Source organism: Lissotriton helveticus, chromosome 11 (genome assembly GCF_964261635.1).
Source record: "Lissotriton helveticus chromosome 11, aLisHel1.1, whole genome shotgun sequence".
Lineage (NCBI taxonomy): Eukaryota > Metazoa > Chordata > Amphibia > Caudata > Salamandridae > Lissotriton > Lissotriton helveticus.
Genome location: NC_136072.1, coordinates 1,047,602,738 through 1,047,625,713, shown reverse-complemented (window position 1 = coordinate 1,047,625,713; position 22,976 = coordinate 1,047,602,738). Strand labels below are relative to the sequence as shown.

Below are 22,976 nucleotides of genomic sequence, written 5' to 3'. Positions count from 1 at the left end.
AGTAGTTATAGTTATCCCAAGTAAGTATAACTTGTGTTATTGTGATATTATCAATAATGTCATAGAAGATGTTATAAGTGATGTAATATGTGGGGTAATTATTAAGGCATGGTGAGGGCACGAATTATAGATACCGTAGGTCACAAGCTGCAGTGAACTAGATGGCTGCCACCACTACCTGGTTGAAGTGGTGGCAGTCCAACTCCGGCATACATATTCAATCAGCCAGACACCGATACAGTAGCTCCAGTCTCCTTAATCAGGTTATTTTTATATGCTCTTACACTTTTTGGCAGGAACCCCCGCCTGGATCACATTTTCAACAAACAACGTGGCCACAAGACGACACGCTCAACTACTGGTGCAAACGTGGAGGATAGACCAACATCTCCGAAATTGATTGCAAATGCAAAGAAATACCTCTGCATTCCCGGGAGCTTTACATTTCCATATTATTTAATGTCCTTGTCATCCTCCTCATAAACAGGCAAAACCGATGCGTTTTGACTATTACAGTCTTGTTCGTGGTAAACAGAGCCCTTTTTTCAGTCTCCATTTATACATCTATCCCCCAGGTCCCTCCTGTCCTCGTCCCCTTCATACTAACTATTGAGATTATCTATCTCCTAGACAGAAAAAAAAAAGAAAAAGCAGGAATGCTGGTACGCCCCTCCCTCTCCCTATTGGGAGTACATAAGGGTACAGTACCCAGCATGCCTCCTGTTCTTTTTTCTGTCTTCAACAGTTTTTCTAAATGTGTGGACCAGGAGCCTGTGGGCTCCTGGAGCTTACCTGTTGCTGGGCTTCCGGTGCTTGCTGGTCGTCTTGGCTTCTCCTCCTTCTGGGCTTGAGGGGTTCCTTGTGGATGCTTTCTGGCCTTTCTTCCGGTGATCCTGCATGGCGCCGGGGGGTGTCCTGTCGGCGTCTCCATTCTGCCGGGCTTGTGGAGACGCTGGCTTCGGTTCCTGCTGCTCCGTGGTGTGGCGGCCCCTGTACGGCTGGGGCGCTTCCTTCCGGAGTATGCCTGACTTCCTCTGTTTGGGGCAGGAAGTCAGGCGGGTGCGATGGGTGGCTGGCGGCTGTTTCGTGGTGGCTGTTTGCCGGCTCCTCCTGTAAGTACCGCATAGCGTTTTTTTGCGCTTTAAAAGCGTTTGTTATTTGGCGGGGCCTGCATTCTGTTCTTTGGGTGTGTGATGCATGGTGCTGCTCATTTGGATTTCGCTGACTGTGGTGGTGGCTGGTACTCTGGTGGGCTTCCTGCAGTCTTGCCTGGGGTCCTGCTCTGAATTGAGTGTCCTGCTGGGAGTGGTGGACTTCGGTCCCTCGCTGCTTTCCAGTGCCTTGTCATGGGGAAACATGCTAAGAAGAGCAGGCATGTTGTGGAGGCCTCCTCTTCTTCTTCTTTCTCGTACTCATCTCCTTCTCCTGCGCGGTCCAAGCATCGTTCCAGGGGTGGTGATGCAAGATTGAAGGAGCTGATTAAGGAGACTTTGTTGAAGATGGGGGGTCCGAGGTCCGGGTCCAAATCCAAGTCCAAGTCCAGGTCCGGTCGTGCTCCGCCTCCTTCTTCTTCTTCTTCCTCTGGGTCTGAGGATGGATGGTTGGAGGGTGATGTGGTTAAGGGCAAATATGTGGATAAAGACATGTTGCCGGACTTGTTGAGTCATGTTAAGGCGAATATGGGGTTCCCTGCTGATGATGTCCCGGATACTTCTGGGGGTTCCTTGCTTCGCCAGTTCCAGTGCGCTGCTCCTGTGGTTATGCCTGTCCATCCTTGTGTCAAGGAGGTTTTGGATCGGGAGTGGAAGGATCCGGATCGCATTCTGCTTCCTCGCTTCATGGCTAAGCTCTATCCTCTTCAGGATATGGCCAAGGATTTGCCGGACTCTGTTCCTGTGGTTTCTTTTGTGGCAAGTCTGGTGGGGCGCACTTCATTGGCTGAGGATGCTTTTGTGTGTGATCCTGTGGACAAGAGAGTGGACACTTCCCTGCGTAAGGTTTATTCTGGCTCTCATCTGGCTCTGCGGGCTGGCATCTACGGGACTTATGTTGCTCAGTCTCTGCTTTCGGACTTGAAGACTTTGTATGGTTCCATGGATAATGCCACTCACTGTTCTGATATTCTGGCTCATATTGAGCGTCAGGTGGAGTTTCTGTCTGACGTTTCCTTCGACGTTGTGCGTGCTTCTGCCCTCTCTGGGGGTGCTTGCGTGGCTGCTCGTAGGAACTTATTCCTGAAGGACTGGAAGACGGATTCGGCCCAGAAGTCTGCTGCACTGCGTTTGCCCTTTCAGGGTTCCATGTTGTTTGTGGCGGAGTTGGAGGGCAGGTTGCATCGGCTATTCAAGGAGAAGAAACATTCTTCATCTTTCAAGCAGTCCTCGGCTGCTCCTGCTTCTTCTAAGCCTAAGCCCTTCTTTCGTCTTTCCTCTCACAGGCAGTTTTCCAGGGGTCGTGGTAGTTTTCAGCCTGGTCGGCGTCGGGACAAGAAGGCGAAGTCCCCTCCTGCGAAGCCTCGTTCCTGACTATCTGGGGTCCGAGGTCGGATCCTTGGTCGGAGGTCGGCTTCGGTTCTTTCTTCCGGCCTGGATGTCCTCCTGTTCAGACTTGTGGGTCCTGGACGTTATCCGCTTGGGGTACCTCTTGGAGTTTTCCGTCCCTCCTCCGGACTCGGGGGTCCGTCCGACTCCCTGGCCATCCTGTCGGGTCAAGAGGGAGGAGCTGTCTCGGGGGGTCCAGTCTCTGTTGGACAAGAGGGCTGTGCAGGTGGTTCCTCCTGGGAAGAGGGGTAGGGGATTTTATTCAATCATTTTTCTGGTCCCCTAGATAACGGGAGGTTTTCGTCTGGTGCTAGATCTGAAGGCCCTGAACAAGTTTGTGCTGTGGGTTCCTTTCAAGATGGAGACCCTTCAGCGGGTGATCCCTCTGGTTCTCCAGGGTCATTACATGTGCACTCTGGACCTTCAGGATGCCTATTATCACATGCCTGTCCATCCACTTTCTCGTCCTTTCCTGCGGTTTTGTCTTCTGGGGGTGCATTACCAGTTCATGGTTCTTCCCTTCGGCCTGAGATCGGCTCCCAGCGTGTTTACCAAAGTGGTGGCTCCCTTGGTGGCTTTCTTGTACCTCCAGGGGATTATGGTTTATCCGTATCTGGACGATTGGCTCCTGCATGCTCCCTCCGCGGATCTGTTGTTGAGGGATCAGAGGTTTGTGTGTTCGGCCTTGCGGGACCATAGGTTTCTGTTGAATCTCCCCAAATGCCAGCTTCTGCCGTCTCAGGACTTGCAGTTCATAGGGGCGTGTTTCCACACGGATTTGACTCGGGTCTTCCTGCCAGTGGCTCGTGCTGTGACCCTGTGTTCCCTGGCACATCGGTTTCTGGTAGGTCGTTCCTTCCGGGTACGTCTTTGGTTGTGCCTTCTGGGTCTGATGGCGGCCACAGTGTTCACGGTGCCTTGGGCGCGTTTCCATCTTTGTCCTCTGTGGTCCTACCTGCTGGCTCGGTGGGATCCCTTGTCGGGGGACTTGTCCCTTTTGGTTCCTGTGTCCCTGTCGATCCTTCCTGCCCTGCGTTGGTGGTTTCTGTCGTCCAATCTGGACAAGGGCTTGCCTCTGCAGTCTCCGCCTCCGGTGGTCCTTACGACGGATGCCAGCGCTCTGGGCTTGGGGGCGACTTTGGGGTCGGAGTGCCTTCAGGGTCGATGGTCCCTCCTGGAGGGTCGTCAGTCTTCGAACTGGCGGGAGTTGTCTGCTGTGTGTCGGGCTGTCCGGGGGTTTCGGCTCCTTCTGATGGGCCAGCATGTGTTGGTTCGGTCAGACAACTCGGTGACGGTGGCCTACTTGAATCACCAGGGCGGTATCCATTCTCGTTCCCTGAACGCGGTGGTGTCCCCCTTGTTTTGCTGGGCGGAGTGCCATCTTTTGTCCCTGGTGGCTGTACATGTCCGGGGGGTGGACAATGGGGTGGCGGATGCCCTCAGTCGTTTTTTTCCTGTCTCCCTGGAGTTGGCCTTGACCCCGGTAGCCTTTCGTCAGGTGTGCGTGAGGTTTGGTCTTCCCTTTCTGGACCTCTTTGCTTCCCGGCTCAATGCGCAGCTTCCCTGGTTCTTCTCCAGGATTCCTCAGGAGGGGTCTTGGGGGGTGGATGCCCTGTCCCTTCCTTGGCCTTCCTGCCTGATTTACGCCTTTCCTCCTCTGGTTCTGATATCTCGCTTTCTGTCTTGGCTGCTGAGGGAGGATCGGGAGGTGGTGGTGGTGGTGCCTTTCTGGCCCCGCAGGTCTTGGTTTCCCACTCTGATGCTGTTGGCTGTTCAGGGTCCGTGGTTCTTCCCCTTCCCTCCGTCTCCGTTACGGTCCTCTCCGATGTTGCCCCTGCGGCGGCGGCGGCTGTCGGTTTGGCGGTTGAGTGGCAGGAGTGGCGGAATAGGGGTCTCCTGGAGCATTTAGCCTTGGCTATTCAGCAGTCTCGGAAGCCTTCTACCCTTCAGTCCTATGGTAGGCATTGGGGTAACTTTGAACGTTGGTGTCTTGGCCTGGCGTTGTCACCCTTGGTTTGTCCTTTGCCGGATGTTCTTCAGTTCCTTTGGGATGGGTTCGAGAAGCGTTTGTCTGTCTCTACTCTCCGGGCTCAGTGGGCTGCTATCGGGGCTTTTCGGGCCCCTTGGGGGAATCTGCCTGATGTGGATGGTTGGTTTCTCGTTTGTTGCGCTGTTTTGCGCATTCCCGCCCTGTGGTGCGTCCTTTTCCTCTCTGGGATCTTCCCTTGGTTTTGAGGGTTTTGGTTGCTGCTCCCTTTGAGCCTTTGGAGGAGGTTGATATGAAGTTTTTTGGTGGCTATCACTTCTGCTCGTTGCCTAGGGGAGCTGGGTGCTTTGATGGCTCAGGAGCCTTTTCTGTCCTTTTCTGCTGATGGTGTGGTTCTTCGTTTAGATTCCTACTTCGTTCCTTAGGTTTCCTCCCAATTCCATCGCTCTCAGGAGCTGGTCCTGCCGGCTTTGAATTCGGCTCAGGTGGACGAGGACGACCTTCCTTGGTCCTTGCTGGATGTTTGCCGGGCTTTGTGGGTCTATGTTGATCGGACCCGTGCCTTTCGGCTTTCTGACTCCCTGTTTGTTTCTTTTGGTGCTGTCTCCAGGGGTTGCCGTGCTTCTTCTTCTTCCATTGGGCGTTGGTTGAAGCAGGTTATTGTTCTGGCCTATTCTCTTTCTGGTTTTCCTCCCCCGGCTGGGGTTCAGGGGCGTTCTACTCGGGGGATGGCTGCTTCCTGGGCGGAGGTTCGTGGGGTGTCCCTTTCTGAGATTTGTAGGGCCGCCACTTGGGCTTCTGCTAATACCTTTGTTAGACATTACCATATCCAGAATGTTCTGGGGGATGACACTAACTTTGGTTTGGTTTTTTTTCGGGCTGTGTGTTCCTGATTCCCCTTGTTTTCCTTCTTCTGTGCTGTTGTTTTCAATAAATTGCTGGGTTTTACAGTACTGCGGTGTTCTGGTGGTTTGTTGTTTGATGATGGCCGGTTGCTGCTTGGGTATTCTCAATAGTTAGTATGAAGGGGACGAGGACAGGAGGGACCTGGGGGTAATGTCCTATTACTTACCGGTAATCTTCATTACTCCGGGTCCCGTTGTCCTCGTCCCCTTCATACCATCCCTCCCTCCCTCCCGGCTTTCCGGCCCTCATCTTGGGCTTGGTGGTTCAGGAGGCATGCTGAGTACTGTACCCTTATGTACTCCCAATAGGGAGAGGGAGGGGCGTACCAGCATTCCTGCTTTTCTTTTTTTTTTTTAGGTTTCGACCTGGCGAAAAGCTGCGCCGCGCAGCTTTTCGGCGCAGGGCGAAATCTTTTGAGTTACACTGTGTGCTTTAGTTCAGCCTCTCTCTTCCATTGGCTAGCTTCATAAATGGAGGCTAGCCATTGGAAGTGAGATCTGTCCGTCAGGGTCCGAGGCGATTCGTGGGCGTTCCGGCGATCTTCTTCTCATCCTGCCCATTTTCGCACGTCATGCGGCGGTGGGCGGGTGTTTTTTCTTTTTTTTTAAATGTTTGTGTTGGCCATTTTTAACGCGTCCTTTGCAGGGGTGGGTTGCGCGATGTCCCGCTGTCCGTTCCCGCCCCCCTCCCGCTGTCCGTGTGGCCGTTCCTGCCCCCCTCCCGCTGTTCTTGTGCCCGTTCCCCCCCCCCTCCCGCTGTTCGTGTCCACGTTACCGCCCCCCTCCCGCTGTCACGGCTGTTTAAAGCTCTTGTGCTGCTGCTTTTTCAGGTTACACTACTGCCCACCCCGGCCTGGCAGCGAGAAAGCTTCGGTGTGTTTGAGCAGGTGATGGGGCAGAGACTCAGAATGTTTGTGCACCTAATTAACACATATTTTTGTCTTTTCAACCTATGATCCTACTGCAGATTTTGCCAGGTGTTAACTTGTGAGGTCAAAATGGGCGATAAAGTCACGACTGCAGTGAGCACTGCTGCAACACTCTGAATACCTGATACAAAGAAAATTGACGTTGGCTCCTGGTATTCCGGCTCAATTCAAGAATGATTTCTTGACGCCGATCTTAACAACCTGAAGTTTAGGCAGCAACTGATGGCTTTGAGAGTGCAGTCGTTTTTTCACAGGATGTGACGTCACGGGGCAGGGCAGTGCTCTAATACTAACCGAGTGTCGCTATGACAATCTGTAAACAGTCTCTGGGCCGGAGGTGTGACCCGTGCTGCCTCGTTCATTCGCCCGGTGACCCGGAGGCGCAGGGACGGACAGTGACCCCCGGGAGCGGCCATTGGAGATCATCGGGGGGTATGGGCGGCTCCCAGCCGCGACATGAAGGTTGTAACCGGCCAGGTGTGTATGCTGCTCTGCGATCTGGGCTTTTTTAATGTCCTAAATGCTGATGGTGTGTTCATGCAATTGCTGCGGTTTTTGGCACAGTTTGAACTGGTTCCAGCCGATGTTTCATTCTTTTCGCTGAAGTCGGACTTGTGCCTCGTCTGTGTGCGCAATAAACTGAGTCGAGCTGAACCGGGGGCTTCTGTCCAAGATGTGACTTGTTCTCGATTTGGGCTGAATACAAATACTAGTGAGACTGTAACTATAATCAGTATCGTTGGAGGGCAAAGGTCAGCGTCTTCAGTGTTTGCAGTTTTAGTTAATTTTTGTATTGATTTTTAACAAACCTTGAAATTAGCATACGCACGAACCTAAACATCCCGTGATATTGTAGTGGGATTTCTTTCAGCGTTCTTTCCGGTCTTGAGAAGAAAAGTTGGACGTAGAAATAGTTCATTTGTGACATCTGATCAAATCCAACAAAAGCGAATTCATCAGATCTCAGATGCGTGCGGTAGCACCTGCTTTTATAAATTAAACAGGAAATGAGGGGACTAGGTACGCGCCTCACCAACTTGAACCTCGGAAGGAGCTTGATCACGGAAAGCCGCTGTGTGACTGGCGGGCTGTAGCCTCAACGCGTGCACTGCAGCTGTGAAGGCGCCCCACGTTGCGGACTCACAGCTTCATGGTCTGCCGCCACCGTCCGATTGCCTCATCCTTTCGTCCGTAATCGCCCACATGGCCCTGGCTTTCTGGAAGCGGCTGTGGCAGCTTAATGTCTGTCATCATTTTCCTACTGCCACTGCTCCTGCTCCCTTTGCCGTCACTCCCAGAGCAAGGTGAGACTTTTCATTAAAAATTGGTCAAAAGGCCAGGGGGATCTCTGAAAGCTGCCTACAATATAGCACTGCAGTAGTCTAACCTTAAAATAAACGTGCACAACTGAATTCCATGTAGTGAATTTATGTATCTCATGCAGTGTAGCAAGTTCTCAGTGCTAAGCGTTTCAGCTGTCAATGTCTGAAATGTCATTATTTTTACCTTCCTGTAATTTTGCCATTTAATATGAAGTTACAGGAGGGAGCACTAGCTTCTTGGAGTTTCTAGTTGCTCAAATGGCTGTAATTTCTGATATTTTGACGTTTCCCTTGTCCTCATTGCATGATTTTTGTTCGTGAGAAAGTGTCACTCATAGTTGCTGAAATGTCACTCATAAATTCGCTGAAATTATGAAAATGTCACACATGGCAATCTGAAACGTTGGCAGCTATGCGTCCCCCCTCCTGCTGTCCGTGTCATTATTTTTAGCTTCCTGTAATTTTGCCATTTAATATGAGGTTACAGGAGGGAGCACTAGCTTCTTGGAGTTTCTTGTTGCTCAAATGGCTGTAATTTCTGATATTTTGTAGTTTCCCTCGTCTTCATTGCATGATTTTTGTTCGTGAGTAATTGCTGTCTGCTGAGCTCGTCCGTAGGGTACAATAGGTCTCACATTTGCGAGAGATTAAGCTAATGGCATTGTAAATGACAATGCCATTTATTTATCTGTTTTTAAAACCAACACATAAATACAAATTTTGTCATTTAAAATGCCAATAGCTCTAACTTTTCCAAAGGCGAAACCATTGCATTGTAAATGCTTGTTCTGTCTAGGAGATAATCTCAATAGTTAGTATGAAGGGGACGAGGACAACGGGACCCGGAGTAATGAAGATTACCGGTAAGTAATAGGACATCCGCCTCATAAAAAAGACAAAACCGATGCGTTTTGACTAGTCTTGTTCACGGTAAACGGAGCCCTTTCTCAGTCTCCATTTATACATCTATCGCCTATTATCTATTGAAAGGCATTATGGAAATAGTAGTCCAATATAAAATGCACGTGGCACTTCGGAGTATAAACATGCATAAACAACTAACAAGATGTGTTGTCATGAAAAAGAACAAAATTAAATTAAAGATCAATCAAAATTCGTTTTTTCATTAAATACTCAAATTTGACTTAAGGAATGAATTAATCAATTTTTTCAAATTAGCACATAAAACAGTAAAAAAAAACGAATTACTCGGCTCAAATGAGCCTAAAGTTGATCAGTTCCAATTGCATCAAATTTAGCAATAATGCTGCAATCTATATTGCATGTCAAATTATGTAAATAGTAATTAGACAGATTCATTCAGTTTTGAAAACCATAATCCCTAACATGCATTCATTTGTCTAAGAAGATGTACAAAACGCTTTACAAATAACCAGATGGATACAATACATAGAAGAATATCGGAGGAGAGTAAAATTGTAATAAGTAAGACAGCATGAAGAAGGGGTGGAACAAATTAGGCAAAGGTGTAAGCAGATTAATTGAGACTGAACAGGTGATTTTTAGGAGCTTTCTGAATGTGAATTGATCAGGTTGTGTTGTGAGGGGAGGAGCAGGGAGTTTCAAAGGCTAGGGGTGTCATCAGAGAACTGCTGCCGGTACCTCTGGGTTCCCAGATGAGGCCTCACAGCTCTGGAAGCCCAACCACACCGACCCTCCAACCCCTCTATATCGTTCAAGATAGGGCTACACCAGAACTGTGAGGAACATGACTACCATGGAGCTCGGCAAGCCCCGCCTTAAAATTATGATTTTTGAAGGTGTAATAGAAGGAATTACAAGGGGAGTAGGAGGTTTAGTATAAGCCAGTAAGTATAGGCGAGTAAGAAGAGAGTAATCTGGTGGGCAGTTGTGACCACAGACATGCATGTTGTCTGCCTCAGGCTCTCTATAAGAAGCTGCCTGTGGAGAGGGTGGGATTGATTGTCCATGGCAGCATTGGACAGTCAGTGGGGGGATGGCTTGCACACTACTGAATAACACAGCAGCAGGACCTTTGGAGTCCAATGCAACTCTAGGTTACAGTGATGTACCGGAAATACAATAAGTAAAGCAGGAAACTCATTTTAAAAACACTGTTGGGAGGGGCGGAGCACATTAATGTTATGTATTTCAAACTGTATTGTTCTAAATCAGATCATCAAGATAATGTATAAGATATACGAACGAAACACTAACCTAATTTCCATTTTGAAAACCTAATTTCCATTTAAAAAGTACTTAACATGCTTTGATTTAACTAAATAATGTCAAGTAATTACTGTAAACGTAGTCCACGTTTGGAGAACATTCAAAAACACCTTTAGAATTTCACCTTCAATTTTATTTTCTAGGTGCATGCCAAATTTCGCTATCCTTTCTACTATGAGATGTGCTGGTATGTCCTAGAAAGATATGTGTATTGTCTGACGAAGCACTCTCATCTCATCAAAGAGTACCAGCAAGAATCAATGTTAATTGGTAAGTGAGCTCTTGAAGTAAGTGTCCTTCAATGCCAATGTCCTTATGCCAATGCGTTCTATGCCGGCTTGCTAGGATACCTCCTCAATAAACTCCAGGTGATCCAAAATACAGCGGACCAGTTGCTACTTAACCTCCCTAAGAGGGCTAATGTTAGGCTGCATGTCTGGGACCTTCACTGGTTACCTGTGAAAGAAAGAGTGAAGTTTAAGTCCCTGGTGATGGTACATTCATCCTTATACTGTAATGGTCCGTATTACTTGACATCAAGATTCAGTTTCTATATTCCGTCTAGGCAATTGCAATCCTCAAATAAGCTACAGGCTTGCACTCCTAGGATCCTCAGATAGAGAGTTGGCTGCAGATCACTTACCCGGTTGAGTGCGGTGGTCTGGAATCAGCTCCCGACTGACTTAAGAGCTGTTAGTGATTCGAGGTTCTTTAGAAAGAAACTGAAAGCCTGGCTCTTTAAATAAACTGTGTCTTCTCCTCCTTACCGCCCAATAGAAAACGCGCCGGGACACTCCTTTGAGTAGCTGTGCATTTTATAAGTGCCGTTATCATAATAATAATACCTCCTGACTACTGCTATGTAACATAGACAGCAATTAAGTTACAGAACTGAGAGATTAAAATTATAATGTAATTGTGCAGTAATTGGGGGATGACCAATTGAAAGTATGCTGATTGCCTAGTCCTGAGAATAGCATGGATTATGTATTTTATGTGAAAGTATACAGCCATTTGTTGCTAACAGTAAATAACAAGCATGTTGTTCCATTGCTTTCGTTTGATAACAAGACATTGATGCATTTTATTACAAGGGCATGTTTCTTATTTATGGTTGCCATTGGATACAGTAAGTATTATAAAATGTGGCAAGTTCACAAAAAGGTGAAAAGGTAATAAAATTGCATATTAGTGTGTGTAACTTACTTTTAGATTAGGAAAAGCAGCCAGGCTCCCACCCCTAAGTCAATCACGATGCTGCAATGCAGCATTGTGATTGGTCTAAGCGCTGCCAGGGGCTGGAGGGGTGGACATGTTTTGCATGCAGGCTGTAATGCAACCTGTTTGGAGAACAGGGAAGTGTGTATGACTGTTTTGGGGCGGCCTGAGAGGGCCGACCAAACAGTCATTGCGCACAGTAGTGTTCTACCACTCCTCCCCTGCTCGGCAGCCCCGCCCCACCACCTCATGCACGTTGCCGCAGCAGGAGTACAAAATAAAATAATAATAACATTCCGTTATTATCATTTTATTTTTTCCTTTTTTCTGCTGCTTTCTGGAAGTGGGACGACCCCCCCCCCCCTCCCCCCCCCCCCCGCCTTAGCGGAGGAGCCACCACTAAGGAATATCAAAGAATGTATGAGTTATAAAACGGATGTATAGATGGCATCTTGTTTTTTGGTGTTGCAGTAAAGTATCCTAGTTTTAAACTGGGGTGAGTCAGAAACTTCACCGGGGTGAATCTGATGAATTTGTTTGTATTATTTCCCCTTAAAACAGTGACTCTTCCAACATTTAAATTCACTCTTGTAAATGCACAGCAATAATTAAATAATTTCACTGTACAATTAGCCATGTACCCAATTCGTGCTCAGAACCTGAGGCTGAACCCTTGGCCAGAATGCAAATTAATTTGCCTTCATTTAAGTGAGCAATTTACAACTAGTGTTATTTAAAGAGGTAATTCAAGGAAATGTTTGTCAACATAAATGGGTACGTTGCACATTTGCTTAAGCCTACACTACTCCTAGACAACCAAATGACTGACATTTCAGTCAGTGCAAGTAAACCCTCACTTATATATTCAGATAGGCAGAGACTTCAAGCATCATGCCAATCTCTCCTCACAGTGAGAATAAATCTTTCTTGAAAGCTTGTTGGACTTGTGCCCAAAAGATGATCTTCTTGTTTGATAAGCACATCAAATGCTTGCAGTGCTTTTATCCAAAACCTAAGGCACCCAAATGTGACATTTGTAAAACATTTAATTTTTAAGCCCTTCGTTACAGGGGCAAGCACATGGCTTTATATCTCTGTTAAAAAGTGAACACACTCAATCGGTAGGCCAAAGTCTAACTAACGTTTAATGAAAGTAGCAAGCAGCACAATAAAATAATTGAAAATCAATTGTCATTTCGGCTAAACAGGACTCTTGCTAAAAATAGATAATTTAGAGCATAATCCAAAATACATAACATACCTCATTAGCAGGTGGCAGCATCTCCTTCCAGAGGAAGCAAAAGGTGTCCTTGGGAAGATAGCATTCATAAATACAACGTTAAGCTCATTATTCTCCTAAAATTCCATTTCTATTTGATGTGTTTGAAAACGAGGCTGTCCTTCTCAGAGATGTGCAGATGTACAACTTTGAATTAACACTAGCAGCCCGCCCCAGCGTTGCCTGGGGCAGAAGGGGGCTGGGGGCAACATTTCAGGCTTGGGTGCACTCCTGCCCCGGCCCCCGCCCGCCCCGACATTGCCCAGACCGCTTCCCGCCTCCCGCAGCCCGCCCAAGCGTTGCCCGGGCCAGAAGGGGGCTGTGGGCAACATTTAAGGCTTGGGTGCACTCCCGCCCGCCCCGACATTGCCCAGACCGCCTCCCGCCTCGCCTTTGCCTTACCTGAGCCGCCGCTCTTCCCCGCGCTCGGGACTTCACCGCCACTCCTTGCTGCTCGTCACCGCTCCTCCCCGACTGTCGTCATCACGCACGTTGCGGACATCGCTAGGTCGCGGCGGCCAGCGCTACGTCGCAGCCGGCGCTACTTTTAGGGGACTACTTTGTTTTTAAAGTTTAATTTTTTATTTTAAGTTTTTTTTTATTTTATGCAGCCTATGTCCATCTACACACCCTGAGGAGTACAACAATGTATTGGGTGTGTGGATTGGCGCTGTGGTTCCCGAGTTTACCTTGCCAAAAGGTTTCTGTTCTCTCTTTATAATAGTTCTAGCAGCCCGCCCCAGCGTTGCCTGGGGCAGAAAGGGGCTGGGGGCAGTACACCCGCTCCCGCCCCGAACCCCTCCCGCACCGACTCCCTCCCGCCCCGACTCACTCGCACCCCCCTCCCGCCCCGACTCACTCGTGCCCCCTCCCGCCCCGACTCACTCGCGCTCCGACATTTTCATTTACTGCTGCCTCCTTCTTGCCTCCCCCTGCATCACACAGGCTCACTTTCCCTTTCCTTACCTGTGCCGCCGCTCCTCACTGCACAGCCGCTCGTCACTGCACGGCCCTCCTCCGTCGTCGTCATCACGCACGTCGTGTCGCGGCCAGCGCTAGGTCCCGGCCGGCGCTACTTTCAGGGGACTACTTTGTTTACAAACTTAATTTTTTACATTTATATAGCCTATGTCCATCTACACACCCTGACATTTTCATAGATGTATCGGGTGTGTAGATTGGCGCTGTGGTTCCCGAGTTTACCTGGCCAAAAGGTGCAAGTTCTCTCTTTATAATAGTAGTATAGATAGATTACCTCTGGGCCTATTAGAACCATGACAATTAACTAGCATGCTCCAATGTACTAGATGTATACCGCAGCGAAACAACATCAATCAATCAATCAATCAATCAAGCATTTATATAGCGCACTACTCACGCGGAGGGTCTCAAGGCGTATTGGATTATAAAATATTGATACATTCTTGGTCATACATGAAAAAAGCATTTATACTATAATACATAATTATATGTATAATGCAATGGGAATACTTAAATAGGCTTACAGAATCCCTTCTTCATTCTTACACATAGCATGTGAAAAAGGATTAACAGTACTCATTTTTGCAAGAGCGTTTTATGATGCACAGTATTGGGGCTAGATCTCACGGTTATGGACATGGTCACCTGTTTCGATTTTTTTCACCCTTTATTCTGTCTTCATGTGGTATTAAATTATTTGTTTGAGCACTTAGGCAATATGTACACTTCAATATTCTGAGTTTATCCTGGGTACCTTTTTATAAAGGTAGTAGTGTATATAAAATGAAAATTTTGTAACTGTAAAATATTGCATGACTCAAATTGAAGTTGAAGCGGAGTCAGAGAGCAATATAGGATGTGCTTAATCTTTCGGCATCAACACCAAAGTTGATGCTTTGAGGTCCGGCATGTGTTGTGGCACCAAGAGTGATGCCAGCACTAAAGCCAGTCCGGGACCCGACATTGTCCCAAAGGTTCCAACGGGCTGCAAGGGTTCCAGTCAGTGGCCCTTGCAGTTCCTAGGGGCCTGAAAGCACACCAGAGGGAGCCTGCTACATGCCAAAGAGGACCCGGATGGAGTCACAGATTCCTTGTATTTACTGTGGTGTTGCCAAAGGCCACAAAAACAGGACAAGAGTCAGAATTAGCTCTTAGCTCCGATAGAGATAGATTTCGGGACAAAGACCGAGAGGCACTTTTGCACCCTTGTGCCTTCTCATCAATTAGAGAATGTGGGAAGGGGCCTAGTCCCACTTGGACTTCTTGTGCTACGTTTTGGATTTGCCTGCTGAATTCGACTGCTATGAAGAACTGTTGCAGGGACGACTTAGGGAGAGGGAACGGGACCTTCCTTTTGACTTCGACTAGACATGGTATGGATTCTTTCGGTGCTTGATACCCAGGCAAACTTATGTATGACACATTTCAGAGCATTAAGACCAATCCCAACATGTTGTGCTCTTTTGGGTGTTGCTGTTTCTTTAACTCTTTGGATTTTGAGGCTCTAGAAAATCACAGTCACATAAGGGAGGATTCTTGCAGTGCAAACCCAAATCACAGATTATGGCCTACATACACTACCAATCCTTCAATGAGCAAGAATACTTGAGAGCCCAGTGGTAGTCTTACAACAAAGCACAACAGAAACAGTGGGGGTCATCTCAAGCTTGCTGTCTATTCAGAAATAAGCATGAATTCCCTGTGCTGCCAACCACTTTCTATGCAGCAAGGAGACAGTTTCAGATATTACCATAGAATGGGAGAGAGTGACTACACACTGTTGGTTAATTCATATGGATCACTATGGACACACCATAGAGTTCTCACCAAAGCCGCCCTGCTGCCACCTATCAATACATCATCAACATCTTGACCACCTTCAGTTGGAGATTCTCGAAGCTGCTCAAGGGTCAATCAAACATGTACAGAGAAGCTGGCAGTCAGGGCTTCTGATCAAGGTTCTTCTTGGTCAAGAGGAAGACTAGTGACTGAAGACCCATTTGGATCTTTGTGAGCTAAATACATTCTTGACGACACAAGCCTTAAGCTTGATCACCTCCTTACTCCTTGAACGAGAATTCATGATGTCCGCAGACATTCAGGACACTTAAATCCACTTTCCTATTCATTGTAACTACAGGCAGTTCAGAACACGAAATGGTCTATGGTCGTCAATCCTGGAACCTCCACACCTAAAATCTCTGAGCTGTTAAAAGTCCACAGACCAAAGCATAAATGGGGAATGAACAGGGTTACGTGATCTTAGTTGTGATCATTCCTTCCAGCTGTGAATAGGAGGAATCACCTACAGCTGTAGATGTTTAGGATTCAGTGCAGGTAAGTGGCATTAGAAAATGATGGAGGTTACTAGGCAAAACTATTGGCTAAACTGTCATGAGATGCAGAATCTGACTGGAAAGAAAAACACAAATTCCTGTCACTACACATGTAGGCAGCTATAGTGCATAGATAGGATTTTGGGTGGGTATAGGAATAAAGCACTCTCCAACTTCTTCAAGGGAGAAGCTATGAGAAGGTTCAGGATAACTCGTAACCAGCTGATGAGCCCTGAAATTAACTAGCATGCTAAGTGACGTTTCTTCAGTGTTGGCCTGTTAGAGTAACCAAGACTTTTTTTTCTACGGATGGAATCCGCCTGTACTCTGGGCACGTCCCTGGCCACCTAGCGCCGGCCCTCCAAAGTCACCACTATAAATATACTAAGCTGTTTTTCTCAAAGCCCAGAATGAGGCAGGACTTTGCTGATAGCAATATTTGAGATTTTTTGTGGCCGGTCAGCACTACCAATTGTAACCCATCCAAGAGTCTTAATCAAATGCCTGGTCCCATTGGCAGAGCATATAAGAAAATGCTGCTAGGTCTTTCTGTATTGAGATGACTGTTTCATAAAAGACTTCACAGCAGGTAAAAGAATCAACAAATGCTGGTCTAGCACACTACATGAAGCCAAGTCTTCTCAGAGTCTTGTGACAACTGAAGGAAATGTGTTCCCTTCACAAGACTGAGGGCAGATGTTAGTTTCTATAGCATTATCTATATTCTACCGCACTTCTGTTCTAGTTTGACTGTAAAACTCACTTCTAGGGCTCATGGTCTGCTGCATTTTGTTAATTCTTTACTGCAGAGATTTGATGCGCTCCATCCAGCAGCAGTTAGGCCACCAGTGATGACAGGCCAAGGTATCAACAAGGCGAGAACAAGAAATTATATGTTCGAGGCATGTCTGCTGTAGATACACATGCTTTGCATACTCCTGCCATGTAGGGTTGGGTCCTGATGTTTGCAAATTGATGTTTTCTTCAAAGAAGTCTTTTCCAGTCACGAGGCAGGGTGACTCCTCCTTTCAGTGATAGTGCGCATGGGCATCAACTCCATTGTTAGATAATTTTCTTTCCGCCATCGTGTTCTGAAGTTGTTTGCTGTGCTCCGACTCGAGACCGTTTATCAGGATCCCTTTGGTTTGCAGCCCACTATACGCTCTTAGGTATTGTTTCAAATGCTTTTTCCCATCCTCCGTTTGTCGAAAATTGGAAAACTTTCACCGTTGGAATGACAAAACTCCAACCGCGGTCTATGGGCCATGCCTGTTTCTTTCACTTCTACTCGAGAGACCAAAATCGAGAAATCTGCAGATGGAACAGACTCCCTTCCAATTCTACCCTTGGTGCCATTCCAAATATCTGCACACCCACCGTCACATAGTCTGTAACTTGCGCCGTTCTCCAGAGCACAAGGAAGAAGACTGCGATGCCTGTTGCTCATTCTGCTCAAAAAACACCTCCGCGACCACCAGGCTCGACGGTAAGAAATGCAGCAACAAGACATCGAACAGATCCCTGATATCTTCATAGAAGATATCGAACTGGAAAACATGGAAGCATCTGCAATTGAGTAAGAAGAGGCCTTCTCTGTCCACTTTTCAGATTCCGAGCTAGAGATAGAACTGGAGTTCCAGGACGTTTCAGTCGGTCAAGGTGCCGTAAGTTCCAAATCCCCTTTACTTACAAAACCCTCTTCCATAAAACATAAGGCTTCCTGGCCACCATTGCCATCCGGCCATGGTAGGCACCGAGACTCTCCTTCCAACGCCCCGCCATCTGGCTCGCCACCGGAAGCATACATCTAGCCCTCCGGCTTGAGTCGAGATAACACAACTTCGGCACCTAAAGACAAAATAGACAAATCCAGCTCGGTACCAAAAATGTCAGCACCAAAAGAGAAAGATACTCTTCAAAAGCCTCAGGAGTCAATATTGGAAACCATGCAACAAAAGCTGGATCCAAAAATATAAAAAACTGTATATAAATCCAGACACTGGACATATTACAGCAAAACCAGTAATACCATCCGCCAAAAAGAAAGATAGACACTGGATACAAAATCCCTATTAAAAAGAAGAATGACATGGCTACTAGCCCTCTTCACCCTATTTCTTCTACCTCTCCACCCCCTTCACCAGTACCTATTGTACCACCTTCAGACCCTCTCGACATCCTACCACGGGACTTTCCGGTACAGATCCTGATAAAGGGGATGGGAATGCCACTTATTGACAACCACCACCTGATCCATGGGATGGTTACAATATAGATCCTCCTACAGATTCAGACCCAGATCTATAGCCTGCGAAACCTTCCCCTCCTGATGACAACACCTCATACCAGGAGTTAATTGTAATTGCCATGGCAGCTACATACCATGGAGTTACTTTACACAAGGAATCTTTGGAAGAACATTTCTTATTTGAAACATTAGGGACCACACATAGGACAACACAGTCTTTACCTATGTTAAAAGGTATGATGAGGCATGCTGAGGACATTTTTCAAAGATTCAGCGAGGGCACCTATTATAACTCCCAGGGTGGATAAAAAATATAAACCCCCACCATCTGACCCAGTGTTTATTAAGGGCCAACTTCCTTTAGATTCCTTGGTTGTGTCCAATGCTCATAAAAGAGCAAATTTACAAACTACAGGGGATGTACCACCTCCGGACAAAGAGTCCAAGCTAATAGATGCCTCAGCTAAAAGAGTGGCAGCACAATCAGCCAACCACTCCCTTATTGCCGATACACATGGTCTTTTGGCTAGGACTGATAGGGCCCACTGGGACGAAATGGAAGACATACTCCAATATCTCCCAAAGGAGCACAGAAAAAGGGGGCAGGAACTAGTACATGAGGGAAAACTGATTTCTAATTCCTCTTTTAGGTGTGCTTTAGATGCTGCTGATACTGCAGCCATAGGAGTCAATACTAGTATTCTCCTTCGAAGACGAGCATGGTTACGAATCTCTGGATTTAAACCTGCAGTACAACAAATAATACTAAATGCCCGTTCGACAGGGAACATCTTTTTGGCCCTCAAGTGGATGAATCACTTGAAAAAATGATGAAAGATACCGAAGAAGCAAAATCTATAGGCATTACTGACACCCTCTAACAGAGGCTCCTTTCACCCCTCATTTTATAGGGGAGGCTCCAATAGTACCTCCACAGATGCCAACACATCTTCCTAAAAACCACAAAATCAATCCTTCCCGTCTAGAGGATTTTACAAGGGAGGTTACAAAGGGAACAATTTAAAAGGCAGAGGTAGAGGTACCTCAACACGTACCGCTCCTTCTCCGAACAAACTGTGACTTCATAATACCTGTCTGGGGAAGACTTAATCAATTTCTTCCCATTTGGTAGTCAATAACAGCCGACAAATGGGTGTTGGACATTATCCAACATAGTTATTGCCTGGAGCTCACCAGCATTCCTCTAACTATTCCACCTCGCATTCACAAACTCTCTCTAGAGCACCAACAACTGCTCAAACAAGAGATAGAAGCTCTTCTAACAAAAGGAGCTATAGAACCAGTTCCAATACAACACCAGGGGTCAGGGGTTGACTCTCTTTACTTCCTAATCCCAAAAAGGACAGTTCTCTGCTACCAATATCAGATCTCAAACCTCTAAATGTATACATACCATCAAAACACTTCCATATGGTCACACTTCAACAAGTGCTTCCCCTCTTACAACGAAACGACTTTATCAGCACTAGACTTAAAGGACGAGTACTTTCACATCCCTATACATCCAGCACATCGCAAATACCTCAGATTTGTGGTAGCAGGAACACACTATCAATTCAGAGTGCTCCCCTTTAGAGTAACTACTGATGCAGAGCATTCACCAAATGTCTAGCAGTAGTATCAGCCCATGTAAGAAGACAACAAATGCATGTCTTCCCATATCTAGACCATTGGCTCATCAAAGCCAACACACATCTCAAGTGTTTACAACACAACCAAATTACAATAAATCTCCTTCATCAATTGGAATTCAAAATCAATGTGCAAAAATCCTATCTTCACCCGGCACAACTGCAACCCACACTCAAATTACAATAAATCTCCTTCATCAATTGGAATTCAACACCAATGTGCAAACATCCTATCTTCACCTTACACGACTGCAACCCTATCTGGGAGATATCCTAAACACTAAATAAGGTTTATCATATCCCAATGCAGCTAGAATTCACAATGTTGCTACTACAATTCCAAAGCAACCAATATCTAACAGTAAGAACTTTCATGCAACTTTTAGGGATGGTGGCATCATGCATTGCCATAGTACCTCATGCAAGATTAAACATGCGTCCTCTACAGGAATGCTTAGCACGCCAATGGAAACTATCACAGGGTCAACTAAAAGATCTAATTTTAGTAGGCTGCCGCACACATCTCTCTCTGTAGTGGTGGAACAGCCAAAACTTGTCCACAAGTCGTGCTCACAGCAGACGCATCCCTTACAGGGTGGGATGCCCATCTACAACATCTAACAGTTCAGGGTCTCTGGGACACCAAACACAAAAGTCTCCACATTAACCACCTAGAGCTTCTAGCTGTTCACCTAGCGCTTAAAGCATTTCTACCCCTCCTGACAGGGAAAGTCTTCTTAATCTTGACGGACAATATGACAGCTATGTACTATGTACAAAAACAAGGGGGCTCACACTGTCTACAGTTATCATGCCTCTCTTAAACCATTTGGCATTGGGCAATGCACCACATCCAATTGGTAGCAGAACATTTTCCAGGACAGACAACAAATTTGCCGACCTCTTCAGCTGGATGCGGCAACAAGTCCACAAGTGGGAACTCCACCCGCAAGTTAACCTCCCATATTTCCACAAATGGGCATTCCCACAGATAGATCTCTTCGCAACAGCAGAGAACTCAAAATGCCCAAACTTTGCCTCCAGGTTCCCACACCTATCCAAAGGCAATGATTGGTCAAGGATATTTGCTTATGCTTTTCCACCTCTCCCTCTTCTTCCATTTCTGGTTCGGATACTTAGACACACATCCCTCACCCTTATTCTAGTGGCTCCCACATGGGCTCGTCAACCATGGTACACCACACTTCTAGAACTCTCAGTAGTTCCACATCAGAAGCTTGACCTCACCTCAGACCTTCCTACTCAGAACCATGGAGAAATCAGACATCCAAACCCCAGGAAGCTCAACCTAGCGATTTGGCTCCTGAAGAAAGCATGCTAAGCAGCAAAATGGAGAAGGTTTGTTATATGTTTTAATAACCAAACCATTGATCCATTAGATGCTTCTATAGAACAAATCATTTGTTATCTATTGCTTCTACAACGTGCAGGCCTTGCCTATACATCCATACACCTTGCAGCAGTAGCTGCATATCTTCAAAACAGACAACACATATCTCTATTCAAAGTAACAGTGATTAAAGCCATTATGGAAGGCTTTAAAAGGGCAATACCACCAAAAGTGCTACCTGTACCTGCATGGAACCTTAGTATTGTTCTACCAAGACTTATGGGCCCTCCTTTTGAACCATTACACAATTGTCCACTGCAATTTCTTTCTTCGAATGTTGCTTTTTTGATTGCTATCACTTCATTAAGACATGTCCGTGAACTTCAGGCACCAGCTTTAGAAGAACCATTCTTCCAGATCCTTAAAGACAGAGTGGTTCTTCCAACTAACCCAAAGTTCCTTCCAAAAGTAGTCTCTGTTTTTTAGGTCTCGGCTAGCCGCGCGAAGCGCGTCTCCGCCGAGCCCCTTTTGTCGGCATGTGTGCTTCCCAGGAGACAGTCCTGGCCGCGCGCATCGCCTTGGAGGCGATTTGAAAGTGACACGCGCACGCGAACGAGCGCTGCGGCCAGGCGCTGTCTCCTGGGAAGCACACACGCATGCGCATACACACACAAGCGGTCACATACATACAGAGAGATTCCCCCCCCACACACATACACACACGCGCATACAAGCTGCACGAAGGCGCGGTGCTGCTGTTTATCTGAGTTGCTGCACGCGTAGGTACGTGCACGCGCGCCGACTGGAGCACCAGTAACATCAACAGCAGTCTTACAGCCCTATCCCCCGTCTAGAGTTTAGGGAGGTTATCCCTTCCTGCACAGCGATCGGAGAAGCTAAACCCGACTTCAGCTTGCTGTCCTTCGAGGCTGTCCCCGGCTCCTGGCACCGATCCGCCACGGCTTGTGCCGTTTGCAGCGGCGGTGGCCATACGAGCGCACACTCACTTCCGCCCTGCATCCCCACTTCCGCCCTGCTGGCTAATTGGCAGGTGAGCGGTCTAGTGGATTATATTGTTGATCATATTTAAATCGAGCTTCCTGTCAGTCCGGGGCTAACTGCTGGTGAGAGAGGCTGGTTTGGCTTCGTGTGTGACTGGATTCTTTTTAATCATTTTAATACTGCATTTGTACTATTGTGGTTTAGCGCTTTTCAGCGCTACCGCTTTGTATGTAGTGTGCTGATCTTAATGGGCACACCGGCTCCATTCTGTTATTGATCGCCGATCTCGGCGCAACGTTTATATTTTGATCGCCTCCCTTGGCGCAACGTCCTGTAATCTTACCTGCATATGTTTACTTAAATCTCGCTGTCCCCGGCTCCTGGCACCGATCCGCCATGGCTTGTGCCGTTTGCAGCGGCGGTGGCCATACGAGCGCACACTCACTTCCGCCCTGCATCCCCACTTCCGCCCTGCTGGCTAATTGGCAGGTGAGCGGTCTAGTGGTTCTCTCCTCTTGTGTACTTCATGACACAATGGCGGAAGCGCAGCGGACGAGCGCAGCGGGAGCGCCGACTTCGCGCCGAAGTCGTGCCAAAGTCCTGCCCGTCTGCGCCCGTCCGCGCCAGCACGGGCTCAGGGCCCAGCCCCTCTACACAAATTCCTCTTTCTTACTCTAGATCCGCTCTCCTGCTGTTGCGGGGATCATTTTGCTCTTCGCATACTGTGTTAAACTGTCAACATGCCCCTATTGTTTGCTCCCACTGCTCCCTGGCCCTGGACTCTTTTGAATCAAGCACGGACAGTATATCGTCCTCGTTCTGGAACTTACCCTTCCCTGCGTGTAATGTACGTCCCACCTCACACAATTACTCTTCAGAACTGACCTTTATTAGCATTAACAGTAGATCGCTCTCCAAACATAAGAGAGATATCTTCGACCTCTTGGAGTCAGATCGTCCCGCTGCTCTGTTTGTGACCGAAACATGGCTTAATGATAGCTCTGGACCAGATATC

General features: G+C 47.3%; 1 protein-coding gene across 8 annotated transcripts in view; it reads left to right on the top strand.

Moving 5' to 3' along the window:
- Positions 1-22,976, top strand: part of KDM2B (lysine demethylase 2B) — a 1,129,854-nt gene that overhangs the window by 515,958 nt on the left and 590,920 nt on the right. For all 8 annotated transcript variants that reach the window (XM_078667529.1, XM_078667528.1, XM_078667527.1 and 5 more), the window contains one exon: positions 10,038-10,164. In XM_078667529.1, the coding sequence (XP_078523655.1) occupies positions 10,038-10,164 (127 nt within the window). The remainder of the gene's footprint in view (positions 1-10,037; positions 10,165-22,976) is intronic.